The sequence below is a fragment of the Onychostruthus taczanowskii genome, unplaced genomic scaffold (assembly GCF_017590055.1).
Source record: "Onychostruthus taczanowskii isolate IOZ18803 unplaced genomic scaffold, ASM1759005v1 scaffold3, whole genome shotgun sequence".
Classification (NCBI taxonomy): domain Eukaryota; kingdom Metazoa; phylum Chordata; class Aves; order Passeriformes; family Passeridae; genus Onychostruthus; species Onychostruthus taczanowskii.
Window position 1 is genome coordinate 6,499,938 of NW_024500349.1, and position 20,763 is coordinate 6,520,700.

Below are 20,763 nucleotides of genomic sequence, written 5' to 3' on the forward strand. Positions count from 1 at the left end.
GGCCTAGCGCTCCTCGCAGCATTCGTCCCTTGCGGGGCGGCTCCGTCCTCCCGAGCGTGCCGACCGCAGACCCTTCCAGCCCCGGTGGAAAGCTCGCAACTATCCCCTCAGACACCCTGCCGCCGCCATGACGCCGCAGTGACGCGCGCGGGCCGCGCCGGCGGGGGCGGGGCCGTGCGGCCGTTGGCGGGGCGGGGCTCGGGGTACCCCGGGCGCTCGGCGAAAAGCCGAGGCCAGGCATGGGCCTAATCTTCGCCAAGCTGTGGAGTCTCTTCGGTAGCCAAGGTGGGCGCGCGGGCCCGAACCGGCGGGGCGGGCGGCGAGCGGAGCCCGCGGGGCTGCGGGGGCCGCGGGCAGCCGTGGGGGCTCGGGGCCGGCTCCGCTCGCCGGGCTTCCCCTGAAGGCCCGCCCAGCCAAAAGTTGGGCTTTGCTTTGTGCAGCGCCGCGAGCGCAGGTCCCGCGGCGCCTCATGCTCGGGGTCGCTTTGTTTGAGTTGCCGAGGTGGTCCCTCCTCTCCCCCTCCTCCCTGGCCGCGTTGAGCGCGGCGTCTGCCCCAGGAGCCTTCGGGCGGTGCGCGCCCGGCATCCGCGGCGGCCGGGACCGCTGAGGCTGCGGCGGACGATGACGGTCCCTCTTGGCTTCGCCGATCCTTCTTTTTAAGTCGGAATCTGTTATTAAAATCGTGTCGTTTTAGTCTTTAATTAAAAGGAAAGGAAGGACGCCAAACATATAAGGGCCTTCGAGGTAAAGATCTGTTTGTGTTTTGGCAAAGATGTTAGTTAAATACAGTTAGTGACCCAAGAAAATCAGTTCTCCAGCCAAAAATAAAAAGGTCGTAAGGGGATAGTATCGATTTCCATGCTCCTGCCCAGTTCATCCAGCCCTGCAATCATAGCTCATGTTATAATCCAGAGTTCAGAATTTGGATCTGCCACCACCTTTACCTCAGATGGTTATCATAAAAGTAGAAAGTTATGGTTTTTCTGTTAATTTATTTGTTTGAATGATTTTGGTTTACTTAGCCAGCTTTGATTAGAAATTTAAATAGTTAACAGTAACATCATTTTACCTGCTCCAAGCTCAGGGCCTCAAGGAAAAACAATATAAACAATAAATTCATTAATTGTTCTCTCATCAGGTTTCCAAATGTGTACCTCATTTCCACTTTAAAGTTATTGAAAATGCAGATAAGCCTTTTTTGTGCAATGCTGTGTTGCAGGTTTTTGGAGGCAGATACACCTGGTACGTTTTCTACCTGTGATTGCACATAACTCAGTCTAATTCTGTACATACCAAAGCCTCAGTTGTGTGCACATTGACATCTGTGTATCAAACTGTCTTTCATGGGATGGGATCGGGATCCAGTCCCAGATCATTTATTTTTCTCATGCATACACCATCCTACCACATCATTCCTGAAGTCTAAGAGTCTTCTGAATTTGTTGCTAATTTCTTGTTCTTTCCCGTATCCTTCAGAAAAATAATAAGTACCTTTTTTTTTGTTTTCATCAAGTATCAATCTGCAACTCCTTTTCTTCCATGAAGTATTCCAAAGACTCCAAAGAGATCTATAAGCAGGGAACTGATCAGCAGATAAGTGGTGGTATTTAGTATTTGCCTCTATGGTAGATTATTATGTCAGTATTTATCTTCAGGAAAACACATTGTCCTGGTTATTGTATATTATTTCCTGGAAGAAAAGTTATTCTTCATTGTGAGTGACCCTGGCTGGATGCCAGATGCCCACCAAAGCAGCTCTGTGACTCCCCTCCTCAGCTGGACATGGGGAGAGAAAACACAGCAAAAAGGCTTCTGGTCTGAGATAGGAGAGATCACCCACCAGTTCCCATCATGGGCAAAACAGACCCAGTTTGTGAAATTAATATAATTCATTACCAATCAAACCAGAGCAGGTTAATGAAAAATAAAACCAGATCTTCTGAACATCTGCTCCCTACTCCTCCCTCTTTTTTTTCCCAGGATTAGCTTTATTTTTTGGTTCTCTGCCACCTCCCTGCAGGGGGGAATAGGGAATGGGGGCTATGGTCAGTTCATCACATATTGTTTCTGTCAGTTTCTTCCTTATGGAGGAGACTGCATCCCCTGTTCCAGTGTGGGATCTCTCCCATGGGAGAGAGTCCTCCATGGGCTTCTCCAATGTGTGTTCTTCCCAAGGTCTGCAATTCTTCACTCATGTTCCAACACAAATCCATTTCATGAGGCGCAGTCCTCAGGGACGGGCCATTCCAGCGTGGATCCCCCACAAGGTCACAAACCTGTTGGCAAACCTGGTTCAGAGTGAACTTCTCTTCACAGGTTGTTGCCAGGAGCCTGCTCCAACATGAATGTCCAGTGGGGTCAGAGCTCCCTTTGGGATCTACCTGCTCTAGCATGGGGTCCTGCGTGGGCTGCAGGGGGATCTCTGCTCCCCCATGGACCCCTGGCTGCCGGGCACAGCTGCCTCACCGTGGGCTGCGGGTGCATCCCAGACGCCTGCAGCACCTCCTCCGCCTCCTTCTGCACCGACCTTGCTGTCAGCAGAGTTGTTTCTCTCACATATTCTCACTACTCTTTTCTCTGTCCGTAATTTCACCTGTGCAATAACTTTTTCTCATCTTAAATATGTTATCCCAGAGTACACCTCTTACTGATGGCCTTGGCTGGCATTGGCTGCGTACACATAGGAGAAGTTTCTAGGAGTTTCTCAGAAAACACTGTGTAGCCCTCTCCACTATCAAAAAAAATCTCACATTGCAAACCTAATGCATTCATGTATTTAAATGGTTAATGAAATATTAGTCTCACAGTTAAATAGATGAGGTAATACCATGAAATATTTACTCTTTGGCATTTATCCCAATAAGAGACTTAGGGTGTGTCCTGATCCTGGTTTAGTGCTGGATGTGTCTTTTGTTTCGTTTTTGCTTTGTTTTGGGTTTTTTTTTTTTTTTTTTTTTTTTTTTTACCTCCTTTTCTTGTGTAACCACAGAAGCGAAAGTGAGTTTCTTTTCATGGCCAAAACTGAAATTTCATTCTAGAAAATTTGCTTCAAACATAAATTTTTGATCTAATGGGAAATTATACACAACTGTTCTCTTAAATAGTATCATTATTAATAATAAAGCATAGTAATTTCTGAGCTCATTTTGGTTGCTCTTCTGGTTTCATCAAATCTTGATAGTTCCTTGGAGAATTCACGGGCTGTCCTGTGGAGTTGCTTTGTTGAGCAGACTAGCACAGTAACTTACACACTAATTTTGGCTGTATAGAGGGAATATTCCAAAGATGCAAAGAGGGTCTGCTGTGTGAGGATCATGGTGTCAGTTCTCATGGCTGGTGCGAGTCGTGTGATAACCTGCAGCACTTGGCAAAAGGAAAGGTGAAACTAAGCAAAGACCACCTGTGTTCTGTCAAGTAGAGCATGGGGAATGAGGTGTGTCTTTCAGCTCTCAATGTATATTGTCTCATAATCAAGTAGTAATTGAATGATGTGAACTGAAATGGAGATACTTTTACTCATAAAAGAAACAGTTGGCTTTAAAATAGACTTTTGTCTTTTCTCTAGGTGACTTTTTGATTGCTTCATGATAATTTTTCCTTTGAAATTGACAAACATTACTCAAGTATTGTTTTATTTAAAATATTCTCTGCAGCCATTTAAAGTCTAGTTGCTAAATTACATAAGTTCAGTTGAATTTACTTTTATTAGTAACTTGCTTCAGAAGTTTTAAAAAATCAGACTCCAGAAATGACCTGCTGAAGCTATGATTCAGTAGTCAAGTGGCACGTTCTTCTAAGCAACATGTAGTAGTGTGGATAGATGGTGGAGCCATGAAATTAGTGCCTGTGTTAATGCATGTCTGGGTAAAACTTGCTTGACTTATCATTCCATCAATATTACCAAGATAGATCTTAATTAAACTGTGGGTTAAAAATAGAAGTGAATGTCAGCAACTCTGATAAAGATAAATGACTGTTATCAATACCTTATTTTTTTTAATTTATTTATACACCTTATTTTTGTGGTGTATAGAGTTCTTTGAGAAGCTCACAAATCTGGGGTTTACTTATTTTTTGAATGGTAATTATTCAGCGTCTTACAGGTTGCTCTGAATAATTGCTACAGTTATTAAAAAGTTGCTTTAAGAAAAGTAATTGTAAACTCTAATTCAAGATGATTGAACTTCTGTAACTCCACAGTTTATTTCACTTGGCCTTACTGGCAGTTCCCAGTCAGGTTAGGGCAGACCATTATCTAAAAAACCAAATTGTTTTTAGCTCCTCTGACTGCTAACAGTTATTGACAGCTTCTCTACTTCCTTGTAATCAAATCTGGGGATACAAAATGTATTTTAGCAGTTCTTTTGTGCTTAAGAGAAGATTCTAAGTTAGCTGTTAGTGTGCAGAATGAGTCTTTGTATGGAGACCTCTTTGACCTCCAGAATTATGCTTTTCCTCCTGCCTTCTTTCTAGCAAACTGCATTCTGTCTTCAACTCTGAGGCCTCCATGGTTGTTGCTCTTTGGAACCAGATGAGCATTTTGTTTCACAGCTTGAAGGCTGTCAGTACTCATTCAGATATGTTAGAAGTCTCGTCATTGAAGTATTTAGAATTTTTTTTATTTTTATCTTTTGCAAAGTAGAGAAAAAGCCTTGTTGGGAGAATTGAATCTTCAGTTTTGGGCCCTTTTATCATGGAGAAATATAGATGAGTAAGGAAGAAAAGAGTGTATTATGTCTTTCTTCTAACATCTGGCAGAAGATAATCTTCACTGTCCTGTGGTTTTGTAGTACTAAACTGCCACAGATTTTTTTGTTAACAGTATTATAAATCAATTTTTTTAAACAGTATGCTAGAAAGGGTTGATGAAACCAAGAAGTCCTTGTATTCTTTAAGGAGTAGTCTAATCCTGTCTTTTCTTTTTTTCCCCTGCATATGCCTACTTCTTCTACTTTCCCCATCTTCCCTCCCTCTTCCTACATGATTTATAAAGACTCTTCTGCTCTCTCAACTTTGTTATGGATTTTCTTCTTCTTTTGCCAAGAACATGGTGGACTGGGAAGATACTAATGAATACAACCTAAACTGAGTTTGAATACCAGCCAGTGAAAGGGAAAAACTTGGTTTAGTCTGTAAGTACAGAACACAAATCACTACCTATGATTTACCCAGTAACTGTCCTTCCTCCTAAATGTGGCACCTGTCTTCTCCTAGTTACTCTTGTAAACAAGTAGCTGTCATGCTAAAATTCTGTTCTGTCTTAGTTTGGTAGTTTTTAACCTCACATGTTTTTCCTTTAATGCACATCTATGTGTGAATTTTTTGTTTTCATCGAACTAGACAGAAATTCAACTTTTGAATGTGTTTGTAAGTGAAGGGTTTCCATTACTATAGTTCTGGAATCTGCTACTTGTATGAAATACCCATGATTTCACCTTACTATTTTCATGCCAAGATCACTATTAATTAACACTTGGGTGACTGTTTATTGTTTGTGCTTATTCAGTCACTGTATGAAACACCATTTGACTATGAAGCAACACAGATAAGCTGTGCCTTTTTTTCCCAGTTAGTGTTGGACCATTCACACTTCAGTGGCTTTCAAAAGCAGCCATCTCAGTGGAGGTTTTTTCTTCATCACTTGGTGTGATGTTGCATCATCCAACACTCCAACCATTCATGCCTAAGATGATGTGTTCTGATAAGAATATGAGAGAGCAGTGTAATGCCTGACAGGAATTTCTTTTCTTTCTTGAAAATAACTTAAACAGAATGCTGCAAAAGTAGAATCATCTTCCTGGCAATAGTTGACAACATGTTTGGTTTGAAAGAAGTGGGAGGGTATTTCTGTGTTTGGACCTTTGAAAGCTCTTTAAATTTAACTATATTTGAAGAAGAGATGGACAGTCAAGCTACTAGGCATGATAGAGAGGATTTCATACTATTTATGTATTGGGAAAGGTTATTAATTACTGATGCTGCTGTTAGTGTGACTAAAAGTACTGCATTTACAGTCATGAAATGTTCTTTTCTTAGGATGTGTTGACAGGATGCAGTGGTAGGGGAACTGGCAGAGGGAAATACATTTTATCATCTGTTATGACCCTATTGCATAGCAAAACTTAAAAGTTCCAAACAAGAAAATATTTTATTACAGTAATAGTCAATATAAAAATATCTAGGTTACTATATATAAATAGATTTTTAACCAAAATGCTTCAATTTTTTCCTTAAACCACCCACTTTTGGGGTAAAAAACATCAATTTGATATTTGTGATAGATCTTCTGATCTAGTAACTTGTTTGATCCTGTAGATCAAGTGTGGTATTTTGTAGGAAAACTTTAAACTCTGAGCCATGTTTTGCTTTGAAATAAGTGCCCTAGAATAGTAAATATTATCTCTTTAAAAGTGAGCTTGTTCACAGAGTTTTTATATATCCATTTGCAAATTTTTCACTCTCAAGTGGTTTGCTTATTTTTGTCAGTAATTGGATCAGTGTGCTGTAGCTGCACACATGTAGCAAAAGAGCCACCATTCTAAGTGGTTGTGATACTGGATTTGAAATTCTGAGGGATTATTTACAGAGAAACATATAAATTCTGGAGGACTTTTTTACTGATTTTGTTTGTTTGGTTGATTTCTGTTTTGTCTCCCCTGTGCCTGGATACAGACGGTATTGCAGCATTGTTAGATCACTATTTTGTATGCTGGACTTTACAGCAGGTTGGGGCAGCAGGTTCTTTCCTTTCTGCTCAGCACTGATGAGGCTCACCTGGAGTACCATGTCCAGTTCTGGGCTCCTCAGTGCAAGAGTCATGGACATACTGGGGAGAGACCAGTGATGGGCTGCAAGGGTGATGAGGGACTGGGGCATCTCACAAGGAGGTGCAAAGAGGGAGAGCCAGACTTGTCTTAGTGGTGCCCAGTGGCAAGACTGGGCAGCGGGCACAAACTTAAACACAGAAGTTCCCTCTGAACATCAGGAAACACTTCTTCACTGTGAGGGTGACTGAGCAATGACCCAGGCTGTCCAAGGAAGCTGTGGAGTTTCCATCTTGGATATATTAAAAACCCATCTGGACATGGTCCTAGGCCACTGGCTCCGTGGGCCTGGTTCAGCAAAGAAGTTCAACCAGTTGACCTCCAGAGGTGTCTTCCAGCCTTGACCATTCTGTCATTCTTTTCAGTTCAGAAGCTGCAAAATCAGAATCTGTGGCCTATTCAAAATACAGTTTCCTCTTAGATTCTACTGTGTGAATAATGGTTGTACCTTAACAAATGGTTGTTATTGATCCTTGAATGTTAGGGTAATATCTTTTGCAGTCTTTGGATATTTTTAGTGTTCTTAGCATGATACACTGCTATGGATTATATTTTTTCATTGTACTTTTCTTTCTAAATCTAGACGTTGTAGATGAAGTAATCATTAGTACCATACCTTTATTAGGTTTCCAATGCTGACTTTTCCTGAGACTGGAGTCTCAAGAGAAGATGAGGCTTTGTTTGGATTTTTTTCTGTCCCGAAATCACCACTAATCTGTATAAGGTATTGATATAAAAGAAACAAGTGGTTGCTTTCTTCAGTAAGGGAGAGTGATTAACCAGAATTATAATTATTGCTGTTTCCATGAATTTATTTTTGTTTTCTTTTTTTTTTTTCTTTTCTTTTTTTTTTTTTTTTTTTTTTGTATTTGCAGAGCACAAAGTAATCATAGTGGGACTTGATAATGCTGGAAAGACTACTATTCTTTACCAGTTGTAAGTATATTAACTAATTGTTTTTCTGTTTGCATTTTATTATTTGTCACTGTTTAATTTTTGAAAATTCAGCTTTGTAACCTGGTGTAATCTCTAGGGTTACGCAACAGTTCTAGACCACACTTTGTACATTAATGATATTAGTTGTTTTAAACAGAATAAATGTGTAAAGGATAAGTGAAGGAACTGCTGTGCTTTAAAACTGAACTGTAAATTGAATAACAAATTTGTACATCCAAGCACAAAGTGAACTGCAATTTTTTTTCCCGTGAAAGCCTGTCTGAATTTGTATGCATAGAAATAATCCTGTTTCCAGTAAGTGCAGAAAAGAACATGATTTTTAAATTAATGGAAATTCTAGCCACCCTACAAAAGTCTAAAAATGTTTCCAAATGTTTCTCAATTCCAGTGTCTAACATTTGTGGTAGAGAATTCCTAAAAATATTTCAGCTTTCCCAGGTCCTACCTTACTCATTTTCAATAGCATCATTGCACCCAAATCTTGGCAGCATTACAAGAATATCCATAATAAATTCAAGAGTGTTGTCAGGACCATAATTACTATTGTAATTGTGGAAAAGGAAGAGAGTATAGATAAATTAATATCCTTATATTTGGATATCAAAGCAGCATAGTATGCTTTCCAAAAAGACTTTCTATTCCTGAACATTTTGAGTAAGCTTAAAGGTGGAACTGGGAAATTTTCAGCTGTGTAACCAAACAGTCCTTTAGGATTTAATATCTCGTTACTAAGTAGAGTGCTTAGGTAAAGTTATATTATGATTTATATTTTGCACAGTTTAGTGGTTTTTGTATTTGGGATCTTTAGAATGGCAGCTTCTAGTTTAAAACAAGTGCCTGTTAATGTCCTTTAGAAAGACAGTCCTCTTATAACACTTAACCATTTGTTATGCCTTTTATGTGCTTTTTTATCTTGCTGATTTCTTTAAGCATGAATACAGTCACTGCTTTCTAAAGTTCAAATGTATAGCTTTCTTAAAATATGCCTGATTTTTTAAAACATTTTTTGTCAGTTACGCATGTTTATTTTTCTACAAAAAAATTGTTATAACTGAACTCTAACAAGCCTTGTGGATTTTGCTGACTGGTCTTTTTGGTGTGATATTGTTTCCTTTAGCTTAATGAATGAAGTGGTTCATACTTCTCCAACCATAGGAAGCAATGTAGAAGAAATAGTGGTGAAGAACACTCATTTCTTAATGTGGGATATTGGAGGACAAGAATCATTACGGTCATCGTGGAATACCTATTATTCAAACACAGAGGTATGAGAAGATGCTTTGAAATCTGCAAATTAAATAAGCTGGTTTGAAATTATATTTATTTATTAGGAATTTTTGTAGAGATTGTAGCTGTATTGTTTTTACATTCTAATGAGGGAGAATAAATTCAAAAAGTGTGAGGTATCTCTGGTATGCAGCTGTTTTTCTGGTAATATTTGAAGCATTTTTTCTGTATACTTTAGTGTTATTTGATCTGTGCTATAAACTGTGAAGTTAGACTTTTCCTAGGCAATCAAATGATAATGAAATGCATTTTATTTCGGATTTTTTGCTTGGTTTTTTTAAGCAGATTTAAAAGAAAATTTTGAAATGTAACTTGCAAATTTTGTGATGATTTGCAGTGGTCAACTGGACTTCTGTACATGCAGTCTGAAATGGTTTTGAAATAATGATAATTAGGGGGAAATGAGGAATGAAGGAATAAAGGAATGAAACTTTCTCTAAGCCTAGGCAGCAGTATTTAAACAGCTCATCAGCTCATAGCTTTTATCCAGAGGAGGAAGGAAAGTCTTGCTGTGCACTACTCGTGAGGTACTGGCAGAGCTGCTGTTGCTGGAAAGGTTGGAGAAGAATTCAGCAACAGCTGACTTGTGGGGTTTGGTTTTTATGACATTCTTTTTGAGGCAAAGAGGTTATCAATACAAAATGCACATATAATCACTGAGTGCTCTTTTTGAGACATCTCCACTGATATAAAATATTCTAGACTCCATTTCTTACCATTTCTACTAAAAGAAGAGACCTCTTGTAGATATTACTCCTTATGTAAAGTATTCCATCCTCTTGTAAAATTAGGTTTTTTATCTCTTCCTCTTTCTGTATCTTTTCCTATGCTGTTGAAGAGAGGTGAGATCAGTGATCTGCCCTAGATCTACTGTAAGCCTGATAATGACATCTCAACCTTCATCTCTAGTATTTTAGACTAATTTTTTATTTTATCTGGAAAGGTGCAGCTACATCTAAGAAACACAGGTAGAAGATACCTTGCTCTATACCAGATAACACTGGTAGAAGTTAAAGAAACTTCTACCAGTGTTATCTGGTATAGAGCAAGAAGTTCTTGGCATTTATCCCTTGAGTATCTTTGATTTTGGAATTTGGAGAGATGCATATATTATTTTTCTGATACTTTTGGGATGTTCTTTGTATTCTGTCTAGCAAGTGCTTGAAATCCAGTGCCTTGTAGTACTTGGAAAGAAGAACTTTCCCTTTACTTAGAAGCTTTGTCTGCTGGGAGCAGTTGAGGAAGAAAAGAGATCTCTTTACTATGCTAATCCTAGCCTCCCTCATATGAATAATTCTATTACTGTTCCACCTCATCTGCTAGGCATCTCAAAGTCACAGCAGCATTAAATTGACTCAGGTTCTCATACTTTGTGGTCATTTTCAATGGCTTAATGAATGCCTTTAATTTTATAAGGCCAAGTGATTTGGAGAATATGTTGGAGAATTACAACAGTAATTACAACAGATTCTCCTCTTTTGCTACTCTCTTTTCTCTCTTTTGTCACTTTCTCTTTTCTAGTGTTCTCTAAAAGCGTCTGTCTCTTCTGTAGATAGACTTGTGGTAGTGGTCTCTTGAAATTTTGCTTTCTGTAATTTGTAGGTTTTGTTTACATATTACACTATTGGTGTTTTTCCCTAGTTCATCATTCTGGTTGTTGACAGCATTGACAGAGAGCGACTTTCTATTACAAAAGAAGAACTTTATAGAATGCTGGCTCATGAGGTATGGTGGGGAGTTGGGATAATAGTTTTGTTAAGAACAGTTAAATAACATTTCATGTTTCCTATGTTAACAAAAATAATACAATCAGGAAAAAAATTTGAGAATACGTGTGCATTCATGTTGATCACATTTTAAAACCATGTAAGTTATAAATAAGGAGAAAAATTATTATGAAGCACCCTTCAAATAGGACTTGCTTGATGGTAATCAAATCAGTCTTTACTTTGCAAATGTTGGACTCGTAAAATATGTTATGCTTCATATTAATGTAACTGTGTATTGTTGTCCTTTACCACTGACTAGTTAAATGTTAATGGCTAAAATTTCAAGAAACATTTTTTTTTCAGGTTTAATTTTAGAGAAATGGAATTGCCTACTTTTTTGGTTTGTTCTAATCCTGTTCCCTAAAATTAAGGAGTATATATTATACTATGGGAAAGTCAATTTCAGTTCATTTTCCTTCAGAATTATTTGTTTGTATTTTTATTATATGTTGTCCTGGGGACTGTTCAGCATTAGGTCAACTCACTCAAGCATCCTAAATTAACTTGTATATTTGCTTAGGTAAAATATGCTAAAACCTTTTGTGATCACTCTGAAGCTGAATTGAGGTTGTTTGAAATCTAAATATTCTCCTTCATTTTTGAAAGAAAAGGATTTAGTGCAGTAAAAGTAATCCTGTTGGGTTAATTTCGCTGACAGATTTGTTGTCACATAAGGTTTTGATTTGCATTTTAATATTAGTTGTAGTTTGGGTCTAACATTAAGGAGTAAATTCACTACCAAAAAAGGTGGGAAGAATTACTTCTTGTGCTGAAGTTTTCCCATGTAGTTTTTTGGTTTCCAGTCTCAAACTCTTAAGAAATTGTGATCTACTGTATCTTGAAATCAGTTGGTAGGCCTAGACTAGGCTACTTGTAGGCTTGAATTTTCAGCTGTAGATCATAAAGCTTTGTTGTTTTCAGGTTTTTTTTTCTCTTGGTGGAAAAATACTCTCAAAATTAAACATGCATTGGAATGCATTGAACACTTTTAGTTGCAACTGTCAGCTTCCTAAGTATTAGATTATTTACCCTTCTGCTCTTTTAAAGCCATACATTCTTGTCTGTTTGGAATGCTAAATTCCACACTGAAACAAAACTATTTTACTTAGTTATTAAAGTTGATGCAGCAGTAAAACTCCCTTTTTTGAGCACTAGGGTTAAACTTCTAGTAATTCAGAAAGCTTTCTTAAATTATTACTGCTTTAATCAATACAGAACTTCTTTACTAAAGTTGAAGGAATTTCAAGGGACTGATATCTAGCAGGCTTTTCCATTTGAATAATATTTATTTGTAGCACTAGCAATGTTTAACAAGACATAATTCTGCTGGCTGGGTGGTTTGGAGCATTATAAAGTGTATTTTGACACGGCTTTCATTAGTTATGTATGAACATGTGGTCAACACCAAGAGGATCCTCATGTAATACTTTACAATTTGATTCTCTGTGATGGTGAGCACTTCTGAATAAATTATTTTTTCAGTCTTACTGTAACAAATACTTAGTGTAGTAAGACGGTTAAAACTCCATGCTCCAGTATAATTGTTGATTAGCTTGGATACAGTTCTTTTAACAAATGAAGTTACCACAGTGGGCTTTTAGTTGTGTATAATAACTGCAGGAGTACTCTGAATTGTTTCTAGGATTTACGCAAGGCTGCGGTTCTGATCTTTGCGAACAAACAGGACATGAAAGGCTGCATGACAGCTGCTGAGATATCTGCCTACCTCACCCTCAGCTCCATAAAGGATCACCCGTGGCACATTCAGTCCTGCTGTGCTTTGACAGGAGAGGGGTAAGTGTTTACTGCTTACTGTGGCAATTCCTGGTAAATGAGAATACTGATTTAGAAGCCTGCTGACACCAAAGTGGATTTTCTGAAAGTTCATATTTTCTGAACTTTGCTGCCAAAGAGACATTTTGAATTTTTCTTCTTTGTGATTGAACCTTGTGTGTTTTTTCATAAGCTCAAACTCCAGATTCATATGAAAGTCTTCCACTTGTTGAAAACCTCAAACCAAAACCAAACACCACCCCTCCACCTAAGTATGTTGCTGTTGACATAGCTGTCTACTCTCTGCTACTTTCTTGCTCTGGTGTGTCTTTCTATATTTAAAGAAATAAGCTACTTATTTTCTGTTCTAAACCTACAGGAAGCTTCTGTGCTGGGAGAGTGAGGTGTTTCGGGTTTTTTTGGTTGGTTGGCTTTTTTGATTAGCATTGAAACCTAGTTTTTGATGAAAAGTTACATAGATCTGTCATAAAACAAATTTCTTACTAATATTAAACTTTGTTTATATCTGACTAATGTAGCTAATTTCGAAATTTGCATACCTTAAGCTAACAATTACTAAAATAGAATGCTGGGCTAGCCTTAGATCCTTAGTCTGTAAATATAAAAAAAAATTGGATACCTTTTAACAAGATGGGTAATGTCTTGCTTGTATGGTGTGAAGTGTACTGATTTTTCATCTTGATTTTTAAAGCAGTCTTGTAATGTGTGATATTGAGGGGTTTTTTTAACAGTGTTGTACAACCTTTACAATGCTGTGGTCTTGTGACAGCAAAAATAGTGAATCCAGCTGAATATTTGGGAAGGGAGAGCATCTACCTCACTTTCTAGCATGAAGTATTGTCTAATGTCATGGAGTTGTCTGTAGAGTGAATGGTGGCATTAACTTAGGGTGGAATGTGTTAGTGAGAACAAAGTGGGGGGTTTTTTATGGGGTGGATGTATTATTTCGTTCTAAGAGTTAACTCTACTTTCCTTCTACCAGTTTTGCTAAAGTCACTTTTGAGTACTCAAAAGTGACTTAGGAACTAAGATCTTTAACCAAGTTGACATTTGAAGGAAAATAATAATTAATAAATATGAGGTTTACTTTAGAAACATTGGTCATCCTAGACTGCTTCTTTCGTATTGTAAAACAAAAAGCGATGAATATTTAGAATATTTTAAACTATGACAGCAGTGAGATGAACTTAGAAAAAACATTCCCAGAGTTAGCTGAGCTGAGTCTTCTTTGGGAAGATCTGACAAGAATCTTGGGGGATCAACCTGATGTGAGTGAAGCTGGAATTCTTGGATAGCTAAACACTGATTTACTGTAAAAAGGAAAAGCTCAAAGGGGTATAAATTAGGTAACTAGGTCCCTAGAAAATCAAAGGAAAGTCTATCTTCTGAAATTGAAGACTTTTAAATGGAGATGCAAACTAAGTTAGGAAGCAGATTAGATCCCATGCAGTCTTCGTATTGAGTATAAACACACTTTTAATTTTGTGATGTAATTTTGATATACTGTCTTTTCATGAAACAATTCAGTTTGAATAATCTGCCCTTTATCTTTTAATATTAGTATGTAAAGGTCTAGCTTTCTGTAGCGCAAGAAAAAACTTTTTTCTTTGCATGTACTTGTGAGTAAGCATTTAAGGATAGGATCTTTTAGGTTTACAAGGAAAAAAAAATTAAGTACTGCCAAGATTCAGTAAAATAGAATGCTTGACCATTTTCATGAGGCTAAAGTCTAAGTAGACTTAATACACTGGTTAGTCTCTTCGGCTTTCCATCCCATTTCCAGTTGATTTAATTTATTTTAAGTAGCTGTTTTTACACATAAAACCAAGTAGAAAATACCTTTAAGATTCTGGAATAGAACTCATGCCAAGTATAACATCTCTTATCTTTCAGATTATGCCAAGGCTTGGAGTGGATGACCTCTCGTATTGGAGTGAGATAGCTTTTTTTTTTTTGCCTTTTTTTTTCTTTTTTTTTTTTTTGTTATTCCTCCAAAAGAAGAGACTTCTATTTATCCTGTGAACATGTACATTTTTCTGTACTTTTGGCTGCTGAGGCAGTGATCAGTGTTTAATTTATATCAGCCAACCTCCAAGCTGTGCTTGAATCAAGCGCAGTTGAACTGAAACACAAAAGTATTTTCTTAACTTTTTTTAATACACTAATCTTCAACTGGATGAACATATGTGAATCTGTTTTTAAACATTGAAATTCCTCTGAATATGAATTCTAACTTTTCCAATGATAGCTTTTTAAAATCTGTTTTGTCATTGTCAATATTTCATATTTCCTCTTTCTAAATAGTTGTATAACTTACTAACATAAATGAGCACATTTTATTTAATAATTAAAAGTAGCATTTAGGTTAACTTTACTCTGCCATAGCTTTAACCTCAAAGGATAACCATATCTCCAGCTGGACTTCCTGGAATATTAGTAGAGTTCTAGTCAGCACGAGAATGAATAGTTATGAATGCAAATTTTTAAGTGCTTAATGAACTAGTTATAGTTAATATTGTGGTGGCTTTTAATCTCATATACAATGGAACTTCTGCCTTAAAAGAAATCTGTTTCAGTCTCAGTTTCTCTGGTATGTAGTTCTAGGACATTGTTCTATTCTTCTACTTGAAGGTACATCTCTGTACAGTGCATAAAAATATTATTACTAAGTGCTGGTGTAGTCATTTAGAACTTGAATACCTTTTCAAAGATAAATGGGTAATTAAATCTGGAATCACAGCAGCCAGTGTTATGTTTAGACTTGGTGTATTTTGTTAAAATTTTAAATTCTGTATAGATGAGCCTTTCTCACCTTTTAGTGAGAGTGCTGTTTTCTAAATGAATACAAAATCAAAAGGGAAGCCAGATCTATAAACAAAACAAAACCATGGTGCTGTATCTGTAGACTTCAGAGTGAAGCTAATCTTGACATTTATTTATCTACTATCATATATGTTTTCAGATCTGTTACAGAGAAATTATTTTGCCTTCATTTTTGGTTTTGGTCTTATTTGCACAAGCAGAGAACTTTTGACAGTGTTTGAGTTAGGTTCCTTCACCTGAAATTTGAAAAACAGATGGTGAAAGAGTGGACCCAGTAACTGTTAATTCAACTGGAATGGAATTAAGTTAAATCTAAAGATAATCTAAAGATACGGAGTTAGTTGAGGACATTAAGCATCAAATAAACCTAACCACCACCCCAAAAAGCCCCACATGAGGATTGAAAAAAACCAACAAATGAAAATTGATAGTGGATGCCCAATTCCTAGCAAAGTGCCAGCAGCAGTCAGGTACCCAGCCTATCTAAACGCTTGGCAGGTTTTTCAGAAGCACTGTTCTGCACTTCTGCATGCCTAAAAGCCACACGGAGTTTGGTTACCTGAACTGTTTTGCAAACTGACTGTAGGCCTTTGATGACAAAATGTTTTTGTTTAATCTTGTTTTGAAAATTTAAGCACACTGAGTTTTCTTTAATAAAATTTTAAGCTTTGTAAATTTCAATTTGCTTCCATTTTATTTAAATAAAATTTAATGGAATTTTAAAAGCAAACATGTGGTTGTAAGTGTTGGAAAGACTTTGAATACATGTGGAAACAGTGATTAGTTGTGAATGAAGTTGTCTATTGCCAGTTAGAAAAAGTCACATTTAGGACTACATTGAGTGTCAAGTCAAAATGTTCAGAAAATAATTAAAGTCAGCAAAAAATAGTGTATAGAGAAAAAAGATGAATGCAAGGTAAAGTTAAAATCTGATATTAAAGCTGCTTGCTGTGATGTTCAGCTGTTTTAATGTGTGAAAATAAGATTTGTTTTGCTCTTAGGGAAGCAAATTATGAAGGAGAAAAATAAAATGACAATATGAATGATGTTTCTTGTTTGATGACTTAAAAATAAACCTAAAAATAAATCTAAATTGCAAACTGAAATTATATCATTCAGAAGGTAGTCCTGAATACTTACAAAGAGCACTAGCTGGATGTATTGCCCTTTGGTTGGTTGTTTTTTTTAAAGATGTGATTTTGTATTTAATGCTTTCTAGCTAAAACCATTTGTAAATCTATAGTTTGATTTCAAAATCCAGTCTTATCTGAGGTAATACATAAAGCTATGATTAGGAGGAAATGGTCTGGTTGTAGACAATAGAAAGCAGAATAATGGATATTTTCTTTTAATTTCTTAACACTCAAGACGTTTGAGTATCTTTACAGAATAAAGCATTCCTAACAAATGCTATGATTTTTATCACCTAACAGCTTTATTTTCTGCAACAGTTTTCCATTGATAATACTGGTTTGTTCACAGCACTATTGCTGTGATTGTTTTTTACTATTATTATTTTTTGGGGGAAAATGCCTTGGTATGGAATTTTGGTGGGCCTATTTTTAATAACTTTGGAGCCTGTTAAACTAAAAGTGATTTGATCATAATATTTTTAAGTGTTACCTTAGAATAAATACTCTGTGTGTCTTTGCATTGCCAAATACTGCATTATGTTTGCTAATTTGAATGTAGTAAATATCTTGCAGTACTTTTGCACTTTAAAAGTATTCTGTGTTTAATATGCTGTTCACAAAGAACAATGCTAATCACCTTAAGTTCAAGAAATTATGGAGTCCTATGCACATTTATGTTCTACTGCTCTAAATTGGTTGGCACATGGCTTTTTATTTGTTTATGTTGTTTTACTTTTTGTCTAGGTGGCAAAGAGATTCAGTATACCCAAAGCAGGGATTCTTTCCAGCTCTTTAAAGATACTGCAGTCAGTAAGGTGAAGAGGACTTGGGCACAGCTGCTCAAAATATTTGTCATCAAAATAAAATTGAGTTGTTCTGTGAAGTTGGATGGGGTTTTTGTTTGTGAGTACTCTGTGGTGAAGAGGTATTGCAGCAGTGTAGCCTTGTCACCTTCATTTCATCTCCAGTCTGTTCACTGGGGCACAATGGGTGCCTACATCATGTGCAGCTGTAGCCAGTTCACAGAACATCTTGGCTGGACACCTGCTTCCTTTCATCTCAGACAAGCTCCAGCTTTGATCCTAAAGATCACATCATTTCAGCCATGGGAAGTGTGGGTCTTTGTTTGTTTTATTGAAGGGTGTTTGTTTTAGTGGACTGTTCCCTTTCTCAGCAAGAACAAAACAAATCCAAACAAAAGACTGGGAAAAAAACTTGTATGGATCTTTTTGTGTGCATTTGACTATGCTTAGTATTTAGCTGAGTTTGCTCTTTCCTTTGGTAGTGTCTGCCTTGTGAAAGGGCCTAGAAGGCAACAGTGAGGAGAGCAGGATGAGAAAAACCTGGCCACAATACCAGTGCTAGCAGTAGAAATTGGCATCGTGGAACAACCTTCAGCTTCTAAAATGACCTTGATGATCTTTCAACATTGAGTGATTCTGTATTTTGCTTCCTAGGGAATAGTGCTCTAGAAAAGCTGCATGCTGTCCACACTGTGTGTGCCTGCCCTGCAGGCAGGAGAGGCAGCTTTACGCTAGGTTTGTTTCTTGCTAGGTGTGCTACTCTTCAGTTCAGTAGATTTCTCTTTTGCTGGGTAGAGATATGCATTTCATACAGAAAGTTTTCCTGGATGTAACTGAAGACATTGTTCCAGTTGCACACCAGTTTGTGTCCCCTAGATGGCAGGAAAGGATCAGTTTAACAGTTTAACCTGCTTTAGCTGGTGTCCTTCGGCATCTATCTGAAAGACTTCTAAAATGCCTCAGTAAATGAAGAGGCTGTGTAGCACTGCCTGAACCGTGGGGAACACACCTAGATGAAATGGAGACAGCATAAGGGAGAGGAAGCTTGAATCACATCTTTGGTGGAAAAAAAGCTTACAGTGAGGTTTTAAAAAATTTGAAGCTGTTCTATAGCTTGAAGGCATTTTGTCTTAATTCTTTATGGTTAGAATTACATTCCAAACCTTCTATTGTTGCTGCAACTGAGAATGTAGACAACAAAAAGAATTAATACAATTCCTGGCATATTTAATTGTAATAATAAGTTCTGTCTGTTGCCCGTGACATACTTGATTTTTTTTGAATTTTGGTGACAGTTGCTCCTGTAATGCTCTGTTGCACTGCTGCTCCTCAGAAATTGCAAGGATCTGGAACATTTGAACTGTCACCTTACAGTGTGTTTAGCTATGATGATGATTTGTAGTCTTTACTATATTCTACTGCATATGAAGGCTAAATTCAAATAAAATAGTAGTTCTGTTGATAGATTCAGCTTATTTTTAGTGTAAGTAGTGCTCAAAATAGCAACCGTTGCCGTGGGCAGTACCACCAGCAGGCTTTCATTGCCCATGTTGTTTCTTGTGCAGTGATAAAATGTATCACATTTCTCATATCTGTGTATTTCTCTTTATGCAGGGTTTTAAAAAGTTATTATAACTACAACTATTCACAAGAGTAGTGAATAATAGTTAGCACTTCATTTTTATTGTCCACATTGAAAGTTACTGCTGGCCAATCTTCATTACAGGTGGAAATTACTTGTTTGGTCTCAAAGGGGTCATTCTCCATACTGAACAAGAAAAGAAGTGGTGAAAAGTGTTGGGATGTCTCAGGAGGGACTGAAGTATATAAGACCATAATTTCATGCATATTCTGTATTGAAGCGATGAACAAGAGCTTCTTGAAACTCACTATCTGTTTTGGCAGCTCAACTTTTACAACTAGAAGCAAAAGTTAACCTGTATGTACAAGTTGTACCTGAGTTTAGTTGAAAAACCTTTGGACATCTGGTGGGCCAGGTGAGAGCAGTCATGACCTAGCTTAGCTGTGCTCCGAGTCTGTAGGCTGAGATCCCATTCTGCCTCCAAAGCCACTCTGATAGATGTATTGGCACAGCATTCAGGATTTCAGCATGTTTTCCAAGAAAGCTGACCTGGAGATGCCCACACCCTGAGTGTGTGGGTACACCTTGTGTGTGGTTGTTCAGCGCACAGATGCCATCTCCAAAGCCAAAGCCCTACGCAGAGGCTTCTGCACTCTGCAGTGCGTACGGTGCATTTGCTGCGTCCACAAAGAATAAAGTGGATCTGCCTCTTCAAGAGATAAATTTAATCTCACTGCACTCCTCTCCTGAAGTGACCATGAAGTCACTAGAAGCTGAAGTGTAGTGTACCAAGATAAACTCAGTGAAAGTATTAATTGAAATTTTCAGATGTAAATTTCAGATTCACTGACATTTTAGAATTAGGTTTATTAAAAAGTACTGTTGGTTGGGAAAATACCTACTGAGTTCTTTTAAAACATTTCAGAAAACCTTGTTTCAAAAATAGGGCTGCTAAGACTGATAGTGACTTAAAACTTTGGTAACTGGCTAAAACTGGTCATAATTTTTTACAGTTTTAAGAAAAATATAACTCTCTTATCAACAAAACTGGGGTTTGGCCCCTCATTTTTCAAGACTCCACTTCCAAAGCAGTCTTTTCACTGAATCATTTGAGTGCTTTGCATTTTTCCATCAGCTTCTCCCATATTCCTGTGAAGGTTTTATTCCATTCTGTAGACTAGTTCACCAGTTTAGGCTTGGATCTTTGAAATTCTAATCTCATGTTGAAAAAAGGACTTTTTGGTCAGCCTTGAAAGTTTGACAAGACATCTTCAACCACCACCAATACTCCACTGTCAGGAAAAACTTTAAATGCATTTTTTAAAAATAGTGTTGCTAGATGTTGCTTGGTGTTGATTTCAGTTGAGTACACTACTTAGAATCTGAAAAAGCCAATTGAAACATGAATGTTCAAACCTGTGGGAAAATATGAATGACTTGATTTGTTTTGAAAGATACAAATATATATATATGTATATATAAATTTCTCATATATAATGGAAATAGATGCACATACATACTGTTTGTCCAGTGAGTCTTGAACAAGATCCCCATTGATCCTAAAAATGCCTAAGCTCTCAGTTCTTAGCCTTTCCCATCCAACAGTTGCTTTGGATTCAGCGCCTTTCAAAGATAAATACAACCTCTTAAAATATTTTTCATTCACTTTTTTATCAGTAAGTTGCAAGGTAGCAGCTACTTGATAGATTCCATTTTCAATTTAGTAGGAAATGTAATGTACTTCTGTTCTGGAGGAAAATTGGTAAGTAATTACTGTAGAATTAAATCCTA

General features: G+C 37.2%; 1 protein-coding gene across 1 annotated transcript; it reads left to right on the forward strand.

Annotated features, from left to right (window-relative positions):
• Positions 1–197: 197 nt before the first annotated feature.
• Positions 198–17,470, forward strand: ARL5B (ADP ribosylation factor like GTPase 5B). The gene is made up of 7 exons (XM_041408869.1): positions 198–285; positions 7,700–7,760; positions 8,899–9,046; positions 10,710–10,793; positions 12,480–12,631; positions 14,525–14,564; positions 17,332–17,470. Exons 1-7 carry the CDS (start codon positions 240–242, stop codon positions 17,404–17,406), a joined length of 606 nt encoding a protein of 201 aa, XP_041264803.1. The 5' UTR covers positions 198–239; the 3' UTR covers positions 17,407–17,470.
• Positions 17,471–20,763: the final 3,293 nt, after the last annotated feature.

What these genes read in the sequence shown, in the direction of transcription:
- ARL5B (XM_041408869.1), top strand. Translation starts at nt 240, where the DNA reads ATGGGCCTAATCTTCGCCAAGCTGTGGAGTCTCTTCGGTAGCCAAG. An exon ending in ACTACTATTCTTTACCAGTT is followed by an intron (nt 7,761 to 8,898) that starts GTAAGTATATTA and finishes TGTTTCCTTTAG; the next exon opens with CTTAATGAATGAAGTGGTTC. An exon ending in CCTATTATTCAAACACAGAG is followed by an intron (nt 9,047 to 10,709) that starts GTATGAGAAGAT and finishes GTTTTTCCCTAG; the next exon opens with TTCATCATTCTGGTTGTTGA.